A 20002-nucleotide genomic window follows, 5' to 3' on the forward strand; every position below is an offset into this window, starting at 1 on the left:
CGTAGAAGACCTTGAGATCACGGCGGGAGATCCTGAGTCACCTCTTCTACCAACACATCCACCTCTCATTCCAGACACCACAGTCCCTGAAGGCTGCTGCCATCCAGGGCTGAGTTCTCCATGTCAGGGAGTCAGAATCAGCCAGGCCAATAAGGCGTTTTACCTGGATCCTGACAACGCTTTGTCAAAGCAGCCTTTTGTTTGTTTGGTTCTCGGGTTTTCCAGATTTCTCATCGTGTTCTTTCCTAAGTGTCTTAGTTCCTTTTGACAAATCCCAGCTCAGCTCTTCTGAGTTATAGGGAAATATCTGGGGGACACAGTTAGGTCTGGGAATCCCAGCCAGAGAACCCAGTGGGGGTGGGCAGCCATGCAGCCAGTGTGGGGCCCAAGTGGGTAAGTCCTGATGGATTCCTTCAGACTTGTTACTTAACAGTCTTGAATTTACTCAATAAGTGCTTGATCAGCACCCGGCATGGGCCTGCGCTCTGGATGGGCATCTGGATGGGCAATAGTTTTATGTCAACTTGACACAAGCTAAAGTCATTTGAGAGGAGGGAACCTCAAATGTGAAATGCCTCCTGTGATGTGGAGCCCATCCCCTATGGTGGGACACCTTGCTCAGCCTTGATGCAGGTGGGAGGGGCTTGGTCCTGCCTCAACTTGATAGGCCAGGCTTTGCTGACCCCCCATGGGAGGTCTTACCCTCTCTGGATGGGGGGAGGGGTGGGCAGAGGTGGGTGAGGAACAGGAGGAAGGGAGGGAGGGGGAACTGAGGCTGATATGTAAAATAAAACAAACAAACAAACAAACGGCTTTCATATGATGGGGCTCTAGGCAGGCCTGCAGGGCATTTTCTTAGTGACTGATGGGCCCAGCTCATTGTGAGGGGTGCCATCCCTATGCTGCTGGTCCTGGGTTCTATAAGGAAGCAGGCTGAGCAGGCCATGGTGAGCAAGCTAGTAAGTAGCACCCCTCCATGGCCTCTGCATCAGCTCCTGTCTCCAGGTTCCTTCCCTGTGTGAGTTCCTGTCCTGACTTCCTGCAGTGATGAACAGTGATGTGGAAGTGTGAGCCAAATAAACCCTTTCTTCCCCAAGTTGCTTTGGTCATGGTGTTTCATCACAGCAGCAGAAACCCTCATGAGACAATGACTAAGACACTGATTCCCCTTCTGTCTAGGAATCAAGTCAGATGTGAGGAATGGCCATTACAAAGGTTCCGGAGTGAAGGTTCTGCTAGGAATCCGCAGGCAAGGCCAACAGGTTCTGTGTTGTGAGGAGCCAGACCTCCCCAGTGGTTTTACTACAAGAGGCGGGGCTGACACTATATCCACAACCCCAGTTGCCCACCTTACTAATCCCGGGCAGGGGGAAGGAAGGTCTTACTGTTCTGTTGATGACTGCAGGACGTGCAATAGAGAAGAGCGGGAGTGAAGGAGGCTCAAAGCACCTTGCGGAGATTGAAGACGACCGACCGTAGGAAGGGCATGTGGGATGCTGCCTCTCATGAGGTCTTCCTGGCAGTGGACAGTGCCTATCTGGGCAGAAAGCATTGGAAAGAGAGAGGACATGGCAGAGCACTGCCCCGATAAAATGTTCCTGTGGGCCAAGTGAACACCACAGTAGCCAGGCTACTGTGGACTCATCTTAGTAGACTGACTTCTGGGCACTGCAGTCTCCAGGTGGCATCAGGGTATGAGATGATTGCTAAAATCTGAGCTGGGTGTCCATCAGAGAACTGTCCGGGGGGGAAAACCATGAGAATTACTCAGTGTCCCCCAGGAAGCTACCACTTGGCCACTGCAGACAGGGCGGGTCAAGCATCGTGGAGAGGCACTTTGCAGAGGCCAGACACTCCACCCAGGGTATCTGCCCTCTCCTGATCCCCCCTTCCCATTTCAACCCTGGGGTGGTGCTGGGGTGCATCTCCCAGCCGGTCCTTTCTCCTTCCCTGCTTTTTATGTCTAGCTGACAAGATTCTTCCTGGCTCAAGTCAATCCTTGGATGAGCAGGGAGGATGAGATGAGATTTAAATTGAGTTTGCGAATAAAACATCAAAGGATGAGGGTTTTAACAACAGAAAGTGATCCGAAAGGAACGCAATCTGCCCAAAATGTCATTAAGGGACAGAAAAGGGAAACTCAGCTGAGCATGGCTGGAGGCAGAGATTAGGGCGAGCGCTTCATTATCGTGCCCCATGGAGTTGAGCCGCCTCCACACACTGGTTCCACAAATAAACAGAATAATTGAAGAACAGCATGGTGGGGCTGAGTTTCACTTGGGCAGTTGGCTGTGGGGCTAGGAGAGAGAGCTTGGGGAGGTGGGTGTGCTCACCTCAGAGGGTTCGAGTTCCCAGAGGAGGTGCACTGAACTCCAGCATTGAAAGGTGAGATGAAAGCAGGTAAGGGGGAGGTAGTGTCAGGTGGAGGTGACAGTGTGGCACAACCAGGGAAGTGGAAGCCAAGGGATGTGTATCCCTGTAAACTAAAAAGGGATGGTCCTCGGGAGCCCGCTGCGAACCTTGGGGAACATAATCAGATATGCATACTAGCTGGGATATTTTTTACTAATTAGTTTTTGAGACAGGGTTTCACGATGTAACTCTGGATGTTCTAGAACTCACTATGTAGACCAAAGAATCCAGAAACCCACCTGCCTCTCCCTCCTGAGGGCAGAGATTAAAGGCGTGCGCCACTATGGCTAATATTCTTTTCTTTTTAAAATAAAACTCTACTGTAATGAACTTCCATAAAAAAACATCATGTAGTGAGATTAGTCAGACCCAAAGTCTACACATCTCCATGAACATCTACACAGTTAGAACAGCCATTCTAAAGCTCTGGAGCTTCACACTGGCTTTTATACTTTCACTATTAATTATATTTTTATGCACTTATCCACCACAAAAAACCCTGACAAATGCATGAGGTAAAACTTGAAAAAACAATTAGCTTTATATCCCTTTTCACCACATACACACACACAGACACACAGACACACACACACAAATGTACATGTAAGGACAGTATACTATGTAGGAAAAGGAAGAAGAAAGGGTACATATTAGGTAATGAGGAGGGGCAGAATACAGATAAAAGACACATGAGTAGAGCTGGGTCTTTGGACAGCAGATGCTGCCGATTCTGACCTCCATGCATGCCCCTCGGTCATCATCCCATCCCCCCCCCCCCCCCCCCCCCCCCCGCTCCTCACAAAGGCCATTTCCTCCCAAATCCTGGATCGCTGTTCTTTCCAGCACCCTTTGCCCCACCTCTGCTGCTGGACTCTTCCCTCGGCGGGATGCTGGCAATCGCCACCTCCCCTGGAAGCATCTCACTAGCCCCCTCCTTCCTCGTTCTCCTCTCAGCCCAACACGGTTCTTTCTGTTCCTTCCCTAGGCCTCACCGCCAGCATCTCCTAGGGATGTGTGTAAAGTGAAATATCTTCCCTTTATCTTGTCTGGTCTGCGCCCCATGGGGCAACACAAAGGCTACTATTTATTCTTTCACACATTAATTTAAGATGCTTTAATTGCTGCTATGATATGTTTTATATAATATAATTAATGTTTTAATTCTGTGTACTGGCTTCCCCGAGGCAGTTTTGTGAAGGGCCCAATTTTGAAATCAAGCAAATAAGAAATAAGCAATAGCTGAAGTTATCTAGTAATGTCCCCACTCTCAGGAATGAAAACTAGGCTTGTTTTCGAAAGGGGATGAAAAAAGGAAAAGATAGTTTAATTTTCTCTTCATACTGGGTGTCTTTGTGTGTCTTTAATGGAGACCTCTGGGTCCTGATTTGAGTGTCTCTGGCCTTTTTATATATGACCACCATCTTTCTACCCAGGGGGGTCACTGTGGTGTGAGGTCAGTATTGAGACCTCCAGAGGTGTGTCCTCTTTGCCATCTTCTTTGTGATGGGGGCTGTTCCTGGGTGAGAAGTGACAACCTGTTCACATACTCACTATGAGCCCCTGAGTTAGGACAGTGGCGGAGGTGACAGAAGACAGGATGGATTCCAGAGGAAGAAGACAGACAGAGCAGTGGAACCTGGCCTCCAGCATGCTGCTTCTCGGTCATTCACCTGGCCTGTGCTCCTCACAAAGGCAACTTCTTCTGGGACTCCTAAGTCTGGGATGAAGATAGATGAAGCTGTTACGTGTAGCAATGGCCCTGTGGTGGTTTGATTGAGAATGGAGCCCACAGCTCATATGTTTGAATGCTTGGTTCCCAGTTAGTGGAACTGTTTTGGAAGATTAGGAGATGTGGCCTTGTTGGAGGGGGTGTGTCACTAGAGAGTAGGCCTTGAGGTTTCAAACGCCCATGCCAGGCCCAGACTCCCACCCCTAGCACCTGCTGCCTGTGGATCAGGATGTAAAGCTCTCAGTTACTGCTCCAATGCCATGCCTGTCTGCTTCTCACCATGATGATCATGGAATAACCCTCTCAAACTGTAGGCAAGCCCCCAATTAAAGGCTGTCTTTTGTAAGAGTTGCCATGGTTATGATCTCTTCACAGCAATAGAACAGCAAGACAGGCCCCAAGGTTGGGGTTAATGTACCATACCTTCCTTCCCCATCCCATCCTCCTTTTTCTTTTCAGCCTGACCTCTCAGCATGGCCTGGATGTTCAGAGTCTGGAGCATCAACATCCCAAGCACCATCTAGTTCAAGTTCCTGGGAAGGGAATGAACTCAGTGTATCAGGCCCAAAGCTTGGACCAGAACCCAGGCCCCTGTGGCTGCAGAGAAGAATGTTAACACTGGTTCAAAAATGGGGTCGGTAGTGGAGGGTGTGGGGTGAAGGTACTACTTATGGAGCCTGGCGACCTAAGTTTGAGATACAGATCTCACAGGAGACAACTAACTCCCCTAAGTTGTCCTCTGACCCCCATATACTCCATGTGGGGGGGGGGAGGCGAAGAGGAGGAGGAAGAGGAGGAGGAGAGAATATAAAGAAGAGTGGGTAGTGTTGGGGAGAGGACCAGAGTTCAGAACCTTGCTCCCGACCATCCCCCCACCAAAGTTAATGGAGGAATAGAGAGAGCCTCTAGTCCGCTAACATTTCCCAAGGGATCCCGGGATCCTACGAAAGGCTGGTCCACCCAGTAAATACCTGTCTCCAGACTCCGGATGGAGCTGGGATGGGATAGAAGCCGCTGGTGGAGACACATGGGTGGCACGCATGGATGGGAGGATGGGACTCTGCCCCTACACGTGGGAATTTCCTTCGCAAAAAAGAGAAACTGAGTAGGGAAAACTCATTTTCTTGAATCACTTCCTGGCTCTCCAACTGTGGTCTTTCCCGTTTTTTGGCTTTGCGGTGATGCTGGGGACTTCCTTAGACCTCTCTGTCCCCACTGGGGACGCTTTCGGTTCTGCGGAGATTTCCCGGAGGTACTGGGGGAACCCTGGGTATCCAGTGGCGCCCCCCAACCCCCCAGTCCCTACAGGAATCCTTCTCCCCTCCACTTCTCGCAAGCAGGAGGGTCCCTAGCCCTGCTATAGGTGGCTCTTGGTGTCCCGGGATGTAGAGAACGGGCTCCCCTTGGGACCACGCCTCCTGCCGCCTAGGTGCCTGTCCCTTAAACTCCCTGGGGAATCAGACTCTTGGGAAGGTCCTGGGGAATTCCCTGCCCGGCTACTAGCCCAAAGCCCTCGCGATTGGTGCCTGAAGACCCCGCCCCCTTCCTGGGCGGGGCCCTTGGCAGGGACTTTGGAGTTACTAGAGGCACCACCCTAATCAGTGATCTGGCCGCTCGAACCCCCCCGCGATGGTGACTTTGCCTCGGCAGTGTGTGCTCTGGGGCTGCTTGTTGACAGCGGTGAGTGGCTTCTGTCCCTATCCTAAAGGATTTGAGAGCGGGAGATGGAAAGAGGAGACAAGACGTCGGGGAGGAGATCTTCCTAGCTGATTTGGAGGGGAAGGTGGGAAGGGGTGAATAGGGCGGGCAAGATCTCTCTGATCTTGACTATAAAATAAGGTGGGTGGGCTGTCCTTCTCCCCAGTCCACAGGGGGAGCTTAGGGAGGGTATGCTTACACAGCTGTGCCTGGACGACTTTATGTAATCCAAGCCTGGGCTCAGGAGCTGGCCACAGAGATTGGAAAGGGTTTTGGAGTGCACAGGAAGACAGCCTGGCTAGGCTTGGAAGGAGCAGGTCTGGCCTGTTTCCTGTCACTTTCCCGTTGTGGAGAGACGCCATCAGTGGTTATTTTCTCCCTGCTAGCTGGGGCCACTTTCTTCCAGGGCATCTTGTAGGAACAAGACCCTGGGTACTTTCTTGGAGAGGTAATTTAACACCCACCACACCCCTACCATAGCCAAGCTAATCTAGGAGGAATCCCCAAGTTGGTACCTCTGCTTCTTGAACTTAAGACGGCATAGGAGATACCCAAAGAGAGGAATAGCCGTGGAACCCAAGAAGGAGTGAAGAGATCAGCCTCGGTTTCTCCAGGCACCAGAATGGCTCAGACCCAACCAAGCACATCTCCGGGATTTTCAAAGCTACCACTCGATTCACTTTTGGTTTAAATGTATTTCTGCAGTTCCTCATTCTGGAGGCTGGGAATCCCCTGACTACCTGAGTCTCATCCCCGCCCCTCTGGCTGGGCTCCCCAGGTTTTCAAGTGCTGTAGAGTCTTGTTGGTTGGAGACAAGGACTTAGGTGTTTAATCTGACTTTGAATCACCCACGTGGGCAGGTGTCATGTTACAGGTGTGGCTTTCTGCAGCTGGGACAGTTAGTACTGTGTAAGCACACACTATCAACCAGCTGGATTGAGAGAATCTCAGGTACCCCAGGTTGACCTCAAACTCCCTATGTAGTTGAGGATGACTTTTAATTCCTGTCTTTTTTTTCCTCATTTTTTTGTTTGTGTGGTTTGTATGTGTGTATACATTTATGTGGGTACATGTGTGTTCTTGCATGTGGTGGCCTGAAGCTGATATCGTGAGTCATTCTTGGACACTCTCTACCTTACTCATTCAGGCAGGGTCTCAATCAAACCCAGAGCTCCCCATATGGCAGGACTCACTAGCCAGCTTGCTTTGGGGATCCCCGTCTTTGCTTTGCAAGGCTGGAATTACAGGGAGGCCTCTACAAAGACCTGGCATTTACCTGTGTTTCTGGAGATCTGAACTCTGATCCACACATTTATGTGGCGAGCACTTTAGTGGCTGAGCTGTCTGTCCTTGGGTCTCTGTAATGCTGGGACTACAGGCATGCATCACCATGACCAGTTGTATGTGGTACTTAGAATGGAACCTAGGGCTTCACGGATTCTGGGCAGTCATTGTACCAACCGAGCTACATCCCCAGCCAAGGGCTGTGGATCCTGACCTACGGCCTGGGCGAGGATAACTGTGGGGGTCAGCAGCAGAAGAGAGACAATGAGGAAGTTGTTTTACAAGCTTTCATTTTCACTCTGTGGTTCTCAACCTCTGGGTCTCGACTCTTTGTGGGGGTGTCAACAACCCTTTCGCAGGGGTCGCCTAAGGCCGTCAGAAAGCACAGATATTTACATTATGATTCATAACAGTATCAAAATTACAGTTATGAAGTAGCTAGGAAAATGATTTTATGGTTGGGGGTCACCAAACATGAGGAAATATATTAAAGGGTCACTGGTCTAAGCAATGGCTTTTAGGGAGACAGGATGCAGGAGGAGGGTAGAGTGGGAGAGAAGTGGATGAAAGCCTTGTGGGAGAATGGAGGAAGAAACAGAGGTGTGATGAAGGGTAGTCTGGACCACCCAAGGGCAAAGTCTGCCCTTGTGAGCCCCATCTGGGCTCCAGGTAGGTGCTGGGCCCTGCAGAAACAGCAAGTGCTATTTAGCAAGGTCTTTCTGTGCATGGGACTGGGAGAGAGATTGCATGCAGCCCCGGTCGGATCTCTCCCGACTCTTCTGTTGCGCAGATGACCAAAATGAGGCTCAGAATGGGGGAGAGTTTTGCCCAAAGTCTCTCAACATGCGTATGAATCTATATCTACCTGACTTCTGAACTTGCCGCTCACATGGTGAAGGGTCCTCAAGCTGTGGCCCTGGGAACTTTGTGGGGGAAGAACCGGTGCTTTGGGGAATGGAAACTGGGGCTGGCCAGCCATCAGAGGAAAGGTGTCCTTTTCACCTGCTCGAAGATGCCATCAAGGACTTTCACTGCTCTAGAAATAGGGTGGGAAGTCCGACGAGGTGTCCTGGGGACGCACTGTTGGGGGAGGAGCTTTCAGACGGATTTCATCAAGTGATTTACTCAGATACCCAGGTTGAATTAGAGCTATCCGTTAGCCAAATCCTGGACAGTCAGTCAGTTGCCAGGGTACGGGGCACCCACGCAGACACTCATCTGTGTGTACTGATGAGAACTGCCGTTTTGTGAGCACCTACCGTGGTAGGCTACCAGGCCACGTACATGTGTTCTTTCACGTTCTCAACCCAGCCTTCGGGGCAGGTGTTATTAATTCCATTTTAAAGACGATGAAACAGGGCTGGAGAGACAGTTTAGTGGGCAGAGAGGGCTGGAGAGACAGTTTAGTGGGCAGAGCACATGCTGCTGAGTTCAGTTCTTGGTGCCCACAGTGGACTGGCACACGAATACAATAATAAAAACAAATCTTTAAGGATGAGGAAATGCAGCCTCAGAAAAGCAAAGTAGTTTGTGTTGCAGAGTGATCTGTCTCATCCTCAAAGGTGGGCTCCCCGCAATCCCTAGGCTTGGGTATTTCTTTTTTTTTTTTTTTTTTTTTTTTTTTGAGACAGGGTTTCTCTGTGTAACAGTCCTAGCTATCCTGGAACTCACTTTGTAGACCAGGCTGGCCTCGAACTCACAGTGATCCGCCTGCCTCTGCCTCTCAAGTGCTGGGATTAAAGGCATGTGCCACCACCACCTGGCCCTTGGGTATTTCTAAAATGTAGCCTTACTTTAAGGAACACACGTCCAGGCTGGAGGGATGGTTCAGCAGTTCAGAGCATGTGCGGCCCTCGCAGAGGCCTGGGGTTAGGTTCCCAGCACCCACACTGGGCAGCTCACAACCACCTGCAGCTCTAGCTCCAAGGAGCCTCTGGCTCCCTCTTCTGACCTCTGAGGGCACCTGCCCTCATACACACACATATCCACATACAGACACACATATCTACCTACAATCAAAAATAAAATAAACCTTATGGCTAGGAGAAGAGCACTTGTTGCTCTTGCAGAGGACCCAGGTTCAGTTTCCTGGCACCTACATGGTGGTTCACAACCATCCTTGGCACCAGTTCCAGGGAATCCTCTTATGACCAGTGTCCTTTTCTGACCTTCAAGGGCACCAGGCACGCAGCAGTGCAGGCAAAACACTCGTACAAATGAAATAAAATCAATAAACCTAAACATTTTTTTAAAGTCTTAAAAAACAAAACAAACAAACAAAAAAGCCAGTTGGCAGTGGCACACGCCTTTAATCCCAGCACTCGGGAGGCAGAGCCAGGTGGATCTTTGTAAGGCTCTCTGTGAGTTCCAGGCCAGCCTGGTCTACAGAGCATGATCCAGGACAGGCTCCAAAACTACAGAGTCCAAAACTACACAGAGAAGCCCTGTCTCGAAAAACCAAAAAAAAAACCAACAAAAAAAAACCAAAAAAACAAAAAACAAAAAAAACCCCAACCAACCAATCAACAAAAAACCCTCACATATATCCTCAAGTGTCGCCTGGGGCGGCAGCTCAGTGACTGAAGCACTTGCCGTGCCAGCCTGAGCACCCGAGTTCACCCCGGAACCCGTGTGAGGCAGTGTGTGGTAGGAGTCTGCAATCCTAATGTTCCTAAGGTGAAAGGAGAGCCCCTGATGTTTTCAGGCCAGCTAGTTGGGCATGTGCAGCTGAGAACAACCAAGAGACCCTGTTTGAAACAGATGGAAGGTGAGGATTGACATCAGCGTTGTGCCCTGACCTCCACACACTTGAACGGTGGGCAAGTGCATGCTCCATGTGCCCTGACCTCCACACACTTGAACGGTGGGCATATGCATGCTCCAAGTCTCAAACAGGGCAGTGCGTGTGCACACACACACTAAAACACAGACTCCTGTTACAGTGCTTTAAAAAAAACTTTCACACTTTAAAAATTAATTTTTATTACACTTATGAATGTATGTATGCATGCATGTATGTGTGTATGAACACCACAGGGTATGTATGGAGGTCACAGGGTGATTTATGGAAGCCAGTCTTTCCTACCAAGTGGTTCTTAGGGACTGAATCAGGTCATCAGCCTCGCAGTAAGTGCCTTGACCTGCTGAGCCATCTTGCTGTCCTGTCCTTATTTTTTTCAAGGATCAAGACTTTAGCGTTAATGCCTTTTCTTCCTTCCTTCCTTTTTTGTTTGTTTGTTTGTCTGTTTTTGAGACAGGGTTTATTTGTGTCGCCCTGGCTGTCCTGGAACTTGCTTTGTAGACCAGGTTGGCTTTGAACTCACAGAGATCTGCCTGCCTCTGCCTTCTAAGTGCTTAGTTTAAAGGCATGCACCACCACACATGGCTAGTTAATGCCTTTCAAAGACTACAGAGTGAGTTCCAGGACAGCCAGGGCTATACAGGAAAACTCTGTCTCGAAAACCTAAAAAAAACCAAAAAACCAAAAAAACAAAAACCAGGCCCAGGGCGGAGGCTCTCAGGGAGTTCAGCTCCGAGCTGAGGTTTACTAACCTTGTTAGGAGTCTGCTGAGTGTATTTTTAGGGTTTCTTTTAATTTATAGGAAGTGATACTGGCTGTTCTCTCGAGGCAACAATAGATTTCCAGTTAAGAAAAGTGTGTTTGATTTAGCAAGACTCAACCACTAGCATGGGTGGTACCCAGATGTAGAAATGGACAGAGTGAAACTGTCGGTGGAGATGGAGGTGCTGAGAGCTTTGGATTCTGTGCCTGTGGGACTCTAAGAGGTAGCCTGACTTTAAGGAACACATGTCCAGGCTGGAGGGATGGCTCAGCAGTTCAGAGCATGTGCGGCCTCGCAGAGGCCTGGGGTTAGGTTCCCAGCACCCACACTGGGCAGCTCACAACCACCTGCAGCTCTAGCTCCAGGGAGCATCTGGCTCCCTCTTGTGAACTCGGAGGGCACCTGCCCTCACAGTGTCTCAGCCTCGTGGCTGCACAGTGTGGCCCTATGTAGAATGATTCTTACCCTTGCAGCATGGAGCTGGGGACAGAAACCATGGTGGCTGGCACTCAGAAGGGGCTGAGGCCAGCTGGGGCCAGCAGCCTCCTACTCTAGAGGAAGTACTTGAGTTCTCCCTTCCGGCTGGGTCTTCAGGAGCACTGAGGGAGGAGTCAAGTGGATCTCTCTGGGTTAGAGTTCTGAGTCCTTGCTTTGTAAGATGGCCGGATGGCTCTCTGGATGCTTTTTATAACCACACCACTTGGCAGTATAGTAAAAATCAAATATACCTCATACTGTGGGGGCTTTCTTTTCTGCTTCGGAGTTCCACATCTGCTGTAGTATATGTCTTGGCTAACTTTCAACCTGCCTGTCAAAGATCCCTTCCAGTTACACACTTCTGTTTTTAGGTCCATCTAGGACAATGCAACACATGCAGAGACAAACAGTACTACTTCAATGGCCAGTGCTGCGATTTGTGCCAGCCGGGTGAGGTGACAGTCCCTCCAGCCCCATACCAAGACCCTTCCCTCTTAGTTTGCTGGCGGATGCAGACCCCATGTATGAACTGTGAACTCAAGGCTAAAAAGGACTCACTCCACCCCCTTCCTTGATGCCAGGCTGCCCCAGGCAGCCCCGTGTCTTCCATCTTTCCCACTCACGTGGGTCTGAGATATCCTTTCCCAAGCTCCACTCCCCCAGGCCCTGGCTCACCGGGTAGTGACAGGATTGGCGCCAGCTGCCTCATGTCTTCCTGTTTTGTTTTGTTTTTTCAGGAATGAGACTGGCGAACCACTGCACAGCTCTCACCAAGACCCAATGCCTTCTGTGTAGCTCAGGCGAATACATGAACACGTGGAACAAAGAGTCGCGGTGTTACCAGCATACACACTGTGAATCCAGTGCGTGGGGCTGCGTGGGGAGGTGCACTTGAGAACTGGGTTGATATTCCTTAACAATGACATCCCTCCGATTTCAGTAGCCAGGGTCTGTCCTGGTGGGTGGGAGTCTGGGTTGAGTTTGGGCTGCTGAATAAGTTAGTTAGGTGATCGTCATCTATCCTAGGAAGTCAGCGTAAGAAAACTGGAGATGGTGTGGGAAGTAGGGCTCTTGGCGAGCGAGGCCAAGGGGGTTTTCCCATTCTTCCTTCTCTCTCTTTTTTTTTTTTTTTTTCGAGACAGGGTTTCTCTGTGTAGCTTTGCGCCTTTCCTGGAACTCACTTGGTAGCCCAGGCTGGCCTCGAACTCACAGAGATCCCGAGTGCTGGGATTAAAGGCATGTGCCACCACCGCCCAGCCCCATTCTTCCTTCTCATCTCTGCTCAGATGAAGGGCTTCAGGTTGAGAAGGAGGGCACCTCAGATACAGACACCGTTTGTGCCTGTAAGGAAGGTCTACACTGCACTAGCAAGGAGTGTAGGAGATGTGTTCTGCACACGTCCTGTGGCCCTGGCTTTGGAGTTAAGCAGATGGGTAAGTGGCCCACCCGCCCCTGGAAACAGCTGTGGTTGGGAGAGAAGAGTCGGGACTGAGCAGTTGGCCTTTGGTTCCCCAGAAGCTGAGGGGATAGAGACTCCCGCCTGCACTGGCATCTTCCCTCTGGTTAACAGGAAATGGGATCTTTTGCTTTCTGGCTGTGGTTATGGGCAACTTCCTGGGGAAGGGGAAGGAGACTCCTGCGGGGTTGCAGCCTTAAGGGGCCCCACTGCACTGAGACAGGGAGCAGGCAGGTGCTCTGTCCTGCCCTGTTTGTCTGCTGGTTCTCCTGGGAGTCAGACACGGTGACCCACTGAGATCGTTGATACATCCTCCCCACATGCTCCCAGCCACAGGGACTGCTGATACTGTGTGTGAACCCTGCCCAGCCGGCTTCTTCTCCAACGAGTCATCCACTTTTGAAAAGTGTCGTCCTTGGACAAGGTATAAATAAGGGTTGCCTCTCCTTAACCAAAAGTAGTGTGGGTCCTGTTGCAGTCTGTTCAGTCACCTGCCGTTCAGTCCCCTCCCCCGTGGCCATACTCACTCACTTGTGACTGTGACCTCGTGGCTGGCCTAAGGGACACGCTGCATTTTTTTTTCTTGTCTGCTCTTGCTTGGTTAATAGAATCTGTCGATCCCCCTCTCTTCTTGAGGCACCATGACACCCCCTTTCTCCCCTTTTCTGTTCCTTGTCAGTTCTTCCACTTTCTCGGGGTGTGTGTGTGTGTGTGTGTGTGTGTGTGTGTGTGTGTGCGTGTGTGTGTGTGTGTGTGTGTGTGTGTGTACATGTACCCACTCCTGTGTGTGCATATGTATGTGTGCACACCTATGTGTGTGTGTGTGTGTGTGTGTGTGTGTGTGTGTGATATCAACTTGGGGTGTTGTTCTCAGGCACTGTCCACCTTTTTCTTTTGTTTTGAGGCAGTCTCAACTGGAACTTGCCAAGTAGACTAGGCTGCCTGGCCAGAGTCCCAGGGACCCTTCTGTCTCCTCCCCAGCACTGGGATTACAACCACGTGCCACTAAGCCTGGCTTTGTTTGTTTTCATGTGGGCTCTAGGGATCAGACTCATGCTTGCAGTGCTCTCCCGACAGAGTTATCTAGCGTCCCGCCTTCCTTGACTCTTGATTGTTTTTCTGGGACTCTGTCTCAGCTCTCTTCTCCCCAGTCACGTTCCCCACCTCTCCTGGGCTGTCTTATCTACATCTATGGCTCCATCTTCCCCTGGATCTGTCATTTGGGCCCCATAGGGTCAAGTCCCACTGCTGAATATCCAGAATGGGCCCCTAGCCAAGCCCTGAGCCCCAGGTGAAAGGCAGGTTCTGGCTCCAGACAGTCACATAATGAGCCGCCCACCCTTGCCTTCACCTCCACTTCAGTCAGGTCTGGTATGAGCCTCTTGGGAATCCACCTCATTACTCTCTAGTGTGGCCACTTGGGCCTCATCACTGTGGTGTGATGACTGTGGTGACGGCTTCACCTCTTCACAGGCTCCCTGTCTCTGGTGCCTCCCTTGGCTGATTCTGCATCATATTGCCATTGTGAGCTTCCGTGGCCCCCGTGGCCCCTTTTGGATCACGGTACTTAGTGATTTAAAGCACTCCAGGCTCTCTGCTGCCTTTGGGAGGAAGCCCTGATGCTTTGGTGTTTGGCTGGGGTCCACCTCATTTCCCTAACTCCTCCCTCACACCTTGCACCCCTGAGCTTTGCTTCAAAGTCTCCTGCCTAGGAGAACCCTTAAATACATGCCCAATTAACAACTTAACAATTAACAACTCAGTACTCCTTCCCAGAGATTCTGCTGGTAAACAAGCAAACACATTGATACACACACACACACACACACACACACACACACACACACACACTTTTTGTTTGTTTGTTTGTTCGAGACAAGGCTTCTCTATGTAGTTTTGGTGCCTGTCCTGGATCTCGCTCTGTAGACCAGGCTGGCCTCGAACTCACAGAGATCCGCCTGGCTCTGCCTCCCGAGTGCTGGGATTAAAGGTGTGTGCCACCGCAGCCCATCCTAAACTAGAGCTTCTTAACAGGGACCAGTTTTGCTCTCTGTGGGACACTGGCCATATCTAGTCATCTTTCAGATGCCATAATTGGTTAGGGGACTGTTCCTGGCATTTAGCTGGTGGAGACAGAGGCGCTGCTATTCTGGGAAACTTAGGACACTTCCCAGTGCAAAATAAAAAACAAATTGAGATGCTCCACCAGAGACCAAACTCATCACTTCCCATTCCTGCCTGAAGGTCCTGCCTTTGAACAATGCCCTCTCTGTTTTAGTCCTCATCACAAAGCCTGGATCTCATCCACACTCCTAGTTATCCCCCCTCCTTCAGCGTGGGTGGCACCCTTTTCTTTCCCTTGTGTGTTCCCGTCCTTCCCATAATGACCGGCTCAGGCTGCTGTGCTGTCAGAGTCTCATGCTCAGTGAATTTGGACTTGTCACTTGCTGGGCGACTCCCCTGGGCTTGGAAGTCGTATGGTTGGGGAGCCCTGTTCTCTCTCTCTCTCCATAAATAAATAAATAAATATATATATATATATATATATATATATATATATATGTTCTCTCCCTCCCTCCCTCCCTCCCTCTCGGCACGTGTATGTGAATGCCCATACATGTGTACACATGTGTCTTTGTACAGCTGTGAGGCCAAAAAGATGGCGGTACTCCAGGAAGGGACGAATCAGACTGATGCTGTCTGTGGTAAGTTCAGGGGAGAATGAGTCAGGCCAGTTGTTTGGGAAGGGAACTGAAAGGGGAGACCGAGACACATAGGAACACTGGGGTAGGAGTGAGAGCAAGAGGCAGCTCCTGTCTTGAGAGCTGGGTGAATCACAGTCCCTGTGTGAGCCTCAGTTTCTTCAACTGTGAAATGGGTTGACAGCAGCACACCCCCTTACTTGTGTGATGTGAGTGTCTGGCATGGAATTTTACCATTTGGAAACTGCCATTCTGCTAACCCTTGACTGAGATATGGGTGCACTGTGACACTGTCACCTGTTAGCCTCGGGTTGGATGCTAGGATGGGAAGCTTGACCAGCTGCATGCATCACAAACGCAGATAACAACAGGGTCTGGGTTGTCACTGAATGTGAAGAAAGAGACGGGTAAGGTCTGGTGAGGGGGCCTTTTAGCACAGCTACTTAGGAAGCTGAGGAAAGAGTTTTGCAAGTTCAAGGCTAGCCTGAGCAGCTTGGGAAGACACTGTCTCAACACAGAAAGCAGAGAGAGGGCTACAGAGATGGTTCAGGAAGGTAAACTCTTGTCTTGAAAGCCTGACGACTCAGGTTCCCACACTTGTTTAGTTGTGTGAGGTCCTGGGTTAGATTCCCATGCTAGTCTAGCATGTGTGAGGGCCTAGGTTAGACCCCCACACTAGTCTAGCATATGTGAGGTCCTGGGTTAGACCCCCCACACTAGTCTAGCATGTGTGAGGTCCTGGGTTAGACCCCCACATTAGTCTAGCATGTGTGAGGTCCTGGGTTAGACCCCCACACTAGTCTAGCATGTGTGAGGTCCTGGGTTAGACCCCCACACTAGTCTAGCATGTGTGAGGTCCTGGGTTAGACCCCCACACTAGTCTAGCATATGTGAGGTCCTGGGTTAGACCCCCACACTAGTCTAGCATGTATGAGGTCCTAGGTTAGACCCCCACACTAGTCTAGCTGTGTGAGGTCCTGGGTTAGATCCCCAGTGCCAAAAAGGAAAATAAAAATAAAATTGCAGTCTCTTTGCTTTTCCTCAAGATTGACTTTGTTCTCTTGGAAAGATGTGACTGGAATGGAGTGGGAAAAGCACTTGAGTTCACATGTAACATGTAAGCAAACTATTGCAAAAGGACAATAAGCAAGAGGAAAAAAACATTTTGAAATGATATTAGAAAAAAAAAACAAATGTTAAAGAAAAAAAACTGCGATTAACAAAAGAGCAAATTTTAAAATCAAGTAGGAGATGGCCTTGCCTATTGGTTGTAGTATTAAGGCAACTGCACGTAGTTAAAAGGGAGGTTGATTTTGTGGGGTAACTTACAAGTAAAGGGAGAGGTTACAGGGTCCGGGAAAGGTGTAGCGCAGTCCAGCGATGTTCTCTGGCGAACTCTGCTCGGTGTACCTCCGGCGTCCAGGATCCAAGAACCAAGAGAGCCGGCACATCCGGATCTCGGGTCTTAAGGGCTCCTGTCGCCTTATAGGCGTGACAGTTACCGAAGCCTCACGGGGGTAGTCCTTCCAGGTCAAAGCTGGAACAGCTACCCACTACACTTGCCAGATGTGTGACCCTGCGTGTGTCATTCTAATTTTGGCTCTGGCTCCAATACAAGTTTAAAAGCCAGGTAGCGGCCTGTGGGCCAGTGTTTGTTCTGTTGGTGTTTGCCTCCCTACCTCTCAGGTGGCTGTGGTGGTACAGACCTACAGTCTCAGCACTCAGGGGGCTGGGGCATGAGAACCCCAAGTTCAAGGCCAGCCTGAGCCACTTAGTGAGACCCTGCCTTAAAGAGGACTTAACCTTGATGGTTGGGTTTGTTTGCGTCTCCTTAATTTTTGTGGGGAAGTGGTTGCACCCCTTGCTTCTGAGGCCACCTGCCTTTTGGTCTTTTTCTTTGTCACTTAGAATAGCGATTTAGACAACAGATACTTTATTTCTCTCCTCCACACTTGCACAGTGCAGACACTGGAGGCGAACAGCCGCAGCCTAGGGGAGAGAGCAGGGAGTGTGAGAAACAGGCGGGCGGGCTTTCCCTTCACCACACAGCTGCTGAGTGCCAGGTGGGAAGTTGGCTCACTGGGGTTGATCCTCCCAACTGGAATCTCCCAGGGCTAGAGAGATGGTTTAAAGGGTAAGCGTGTTTATTGTGCAAGCATGAGCCACATGTGATTGTGACCCCAATGCTATGGGGGAGGACTGAGAAGGAGAATTGCTGTAGCTTCTGGGCTGCTGGACTAGCTCCAGGCTCAGTGAGAGACTCTGTCTCAGTAGAAGAAGGTGACATGTGACAGAGTAGGATACCTGCATCCTTCTCTGGCCTCTGAATGTGTGCAGAGATGCACAGACGTGCACATATACCAGACCCACATACACTATATCCCCCCCCCCGTCCCAATATGGAATCTCTCAATTCATAAACATTGGCAAATATCACAAAGCATTTAAAAAGGTCCCCTAATGGCAACATTACCCACAAGGCTACTGCTTGAAAGCTCTGACATCACAAGGTCCAGATGCTAGAGGATGCAGCTGCTTTGGACAAGGGGTGGGAGCACCTGCCAGTGGCCCCACTCAGGACTGTTTCTCCAGGTTTGCAGCCCCGGATGCGAGCCCTACTGGTCATTCCCCTCATGGTGGTCATCCTCATCGCCATCTTCGTGCCGGTGTATTTCTGTATCAGTGAGTGCCCAAGTGGAGAAAGGGAGGAGGGCTCAGCTGTGCAGAACCAGCTGGTGGTTGATCCTGACCTGCCCTCCCAATGTCCCACCCCTCCTTTTTCTTTCTAGAAAAGGTGATCAAGGAACCAGAGGATAATAAGGTAAGCCATCCTTGAGGGAGAGACGCTGGGAAGAGTGGGCAGGTAGGGAAGCTCATGGTGCAGGGAGACAGCCGACTACTCAGTGGGCAAAGTGCTTGCTCCATAAGCACAGGAACCCGAATTGGGATCCAATACCTATGAAAAAAGCCTGTAACACCAGTGCTGGCAGATGCACTACAGAGCTTGCTAGCCGGCTGCTCATGAGGTTCCCAAAGAAACCCTGACTCAGCAAACAAGGTGGAGAGTGACATCGACCTCTGGCCTCCATTAGTGCATATATGGGCACGTGCACGTACACCCAGTGCCACACTCCATGTGTACATGTGCGTGCTCGAGCACACACACACACCACACACACACAGGAAAACAGGCTCAGGGTCTGTCCCTGGGACCAGTAAGGTGACAGTCGGCTACTCTTACCCCTACCCAGCCCTGAATCAGGGTCTTTATTCCTTCCTCCAACCCAATCACTTCCCCACTGGGAGGAGCTGGGCACCATGGGCAGAGTAACCCTGGCCGTGCTTCCCTCCGGCATTGAACTTAGGGAAGTCCCGCCTTTTTTAGGGGCCAGTAGGTGGAACCAGAGGGGCAGCTTCTTCCGCTAGCTGGCTCTGACTCTGGAAGTTCCTTGCCAAATTTCATGTTTCCAGCAGGGGGCAGAAGGTATCCAAGAAATCAGCTTTGATACCCCTCCCCCCCAACACAAAATAAGGGGAAGGGACTTGGAGGCAGGATAGCCCTGTGGCTAGGGGTGACCTTGGATCTCACACCCTGACTCCCCAGGCCCCACCCACGGATGAATGGAAAGGTCCAGTGGAGATAGACACTGCTCCAGTGCAGGAGACCCTGCATGGGTGTCAGCCTGTCGCACAGGAGGATGGCAAGGAGAGCCGCATCTCAGTGCAGGAGAGGCAGCTGACGGGCAGCATGGACGTGAAGCACCTGGTCTGAGATCCTGGAGCTGTTGCAGGGGCAACGGCAAGGGCCTGGCTCAGAGCTGACGTTTGAGGTTTGAGAGGAGCGAAGACGCAGCCCGCTGCAGTGAACTCTGGTGCCTGCCCCGCCGCCGCCGCCGCCGCCGCCGCCGCCGCCGCCGTCGTATCCCTCGACTTGCTTCTGAAGATGGAGGGAAAGCTCGGGCATCAAGGGTCCACAGTGATATCCACAGAGTGCAGCAGTTGCAGGACCCGGAGTATATCGTGGCAGCTTTCACTACTGTAAGGAGGCATGGACTCCAGAGTCTGTGGCTTTGTGGCTTGTGCTGTTAGAAGGCACCTGATTGCCCATCCGCAGGGACTGGCTAAATAAATCTGTAATATATTTATATAACAGGATCTCAGAAATGCTAGTAGGTGGGACAAAAAAAAACCCAAACAACAACAACAACAACAGAAACAGGCAGTGGAATGATGGGTGGAGAAATGGCTTTTAAAAACATACCCAGGCAGGTAAGAGGGCTTTTGTGGATAAAGGCTCTTGCCACCAAAGTCTGATTACCTGATTTGAATCCCTGGGACTACATGGTAAAAGGAGATAATCAAATTCAGAGGGCTGACATTTGACCTCCACATGCACTCTGTGTTACATGTTCATGCATGCATGCATGTGTGTGTACGTGCATACCCTAAGATGGGTGTGGTGGTTCATGCCTGTAATCCCAGCACTCAGGAGAAGAGGCAGAAAGACCAGGAGTTTAAGGCCAGTCTTGAATACATAGTGGATTCAAGGCTACATGATACTGTCTCAAAAACAAACATGTGCTGGGTGGTGGTGACACACACCTTTAATCCCATCAATAGAGACTCAGAGGCAGGTGGATGTCTGTGAGTTCAAGGCCAGCGTGGTCTACAGAGTGAGTCC

The 20002-nt window shown here is 50.6% G+C and overlaps 1 protein-coding gene across 1 annotated transcript; it reads left to right on the plus strand.

Moving 5' to 3' along the window:
• The first annotated feature begins 5710 nt into the window (after positions 1-5710).
• On the plus strand, positions 5711-19431 carry Cd40 (CD40 molecule). Its single transcript, XM_059259765.1, has 9 exons — positions 5711-5821; positions 11535-11613; positions 11901-12026; positions 12450-12596; positions 12950-13043; positions 15263-15324; positions 17914-18003; positions 18111-18142; positions 18926-19431. Exons 1-9 carry the CDS (start codon positions 5771-5773, stop codon positions 19091-19093), a joined length of 849 nt encoding a protein of 282 aa, XP_059115748.1. The 5' UTR covers positions 5711-5770; the 3' UTR covers positions 19094-19431.
• The last annotated feature ends 571 nt before the right edge of the window (positions 19432-20002 follow it).

Source organism: Peromyscus eremicus, chromosome 4, assembly GCF_949786415.1.
Source record: "Peromyscus eremicus chromosome 4, PerEre_H2_v1, whole genome shotgun sequence".
Lineage (NCBI taxonomy): Eukaryota > Metazoa > Chordata > Mammalia > Rodentia > Cricetidae > Peromyscus > Peromyscus eremicus.

What these genes read in the sequence shown, in the direction of transcription:
- Cd40 (XM_059259765.1), top strand. Translation starts at nt 5,771, where the DNA reads ATGGTGACTTTGCCTCGGCAGTGTGTGCTCTGGGGCTGCTTGTTGACA. An exon ending in CTTTGGAGTTAAGCAGATGG is followed by an intron (nt 12,597 to 12,949) that starts GTAAGTGGCCCA and finishes ACATGCTCCCAG; the next exon opens with CCACAGGGACTGCTGATACT. An exon ending in AAGTGTCGTCCTTGGACAAG is followed by an intron (nt 13,044 to 15,262) that starts GTATAAATAAGG and finishes GTCTTTGTACAG; the next exon opens with CTGTGAGGCCAAAAAGATGG.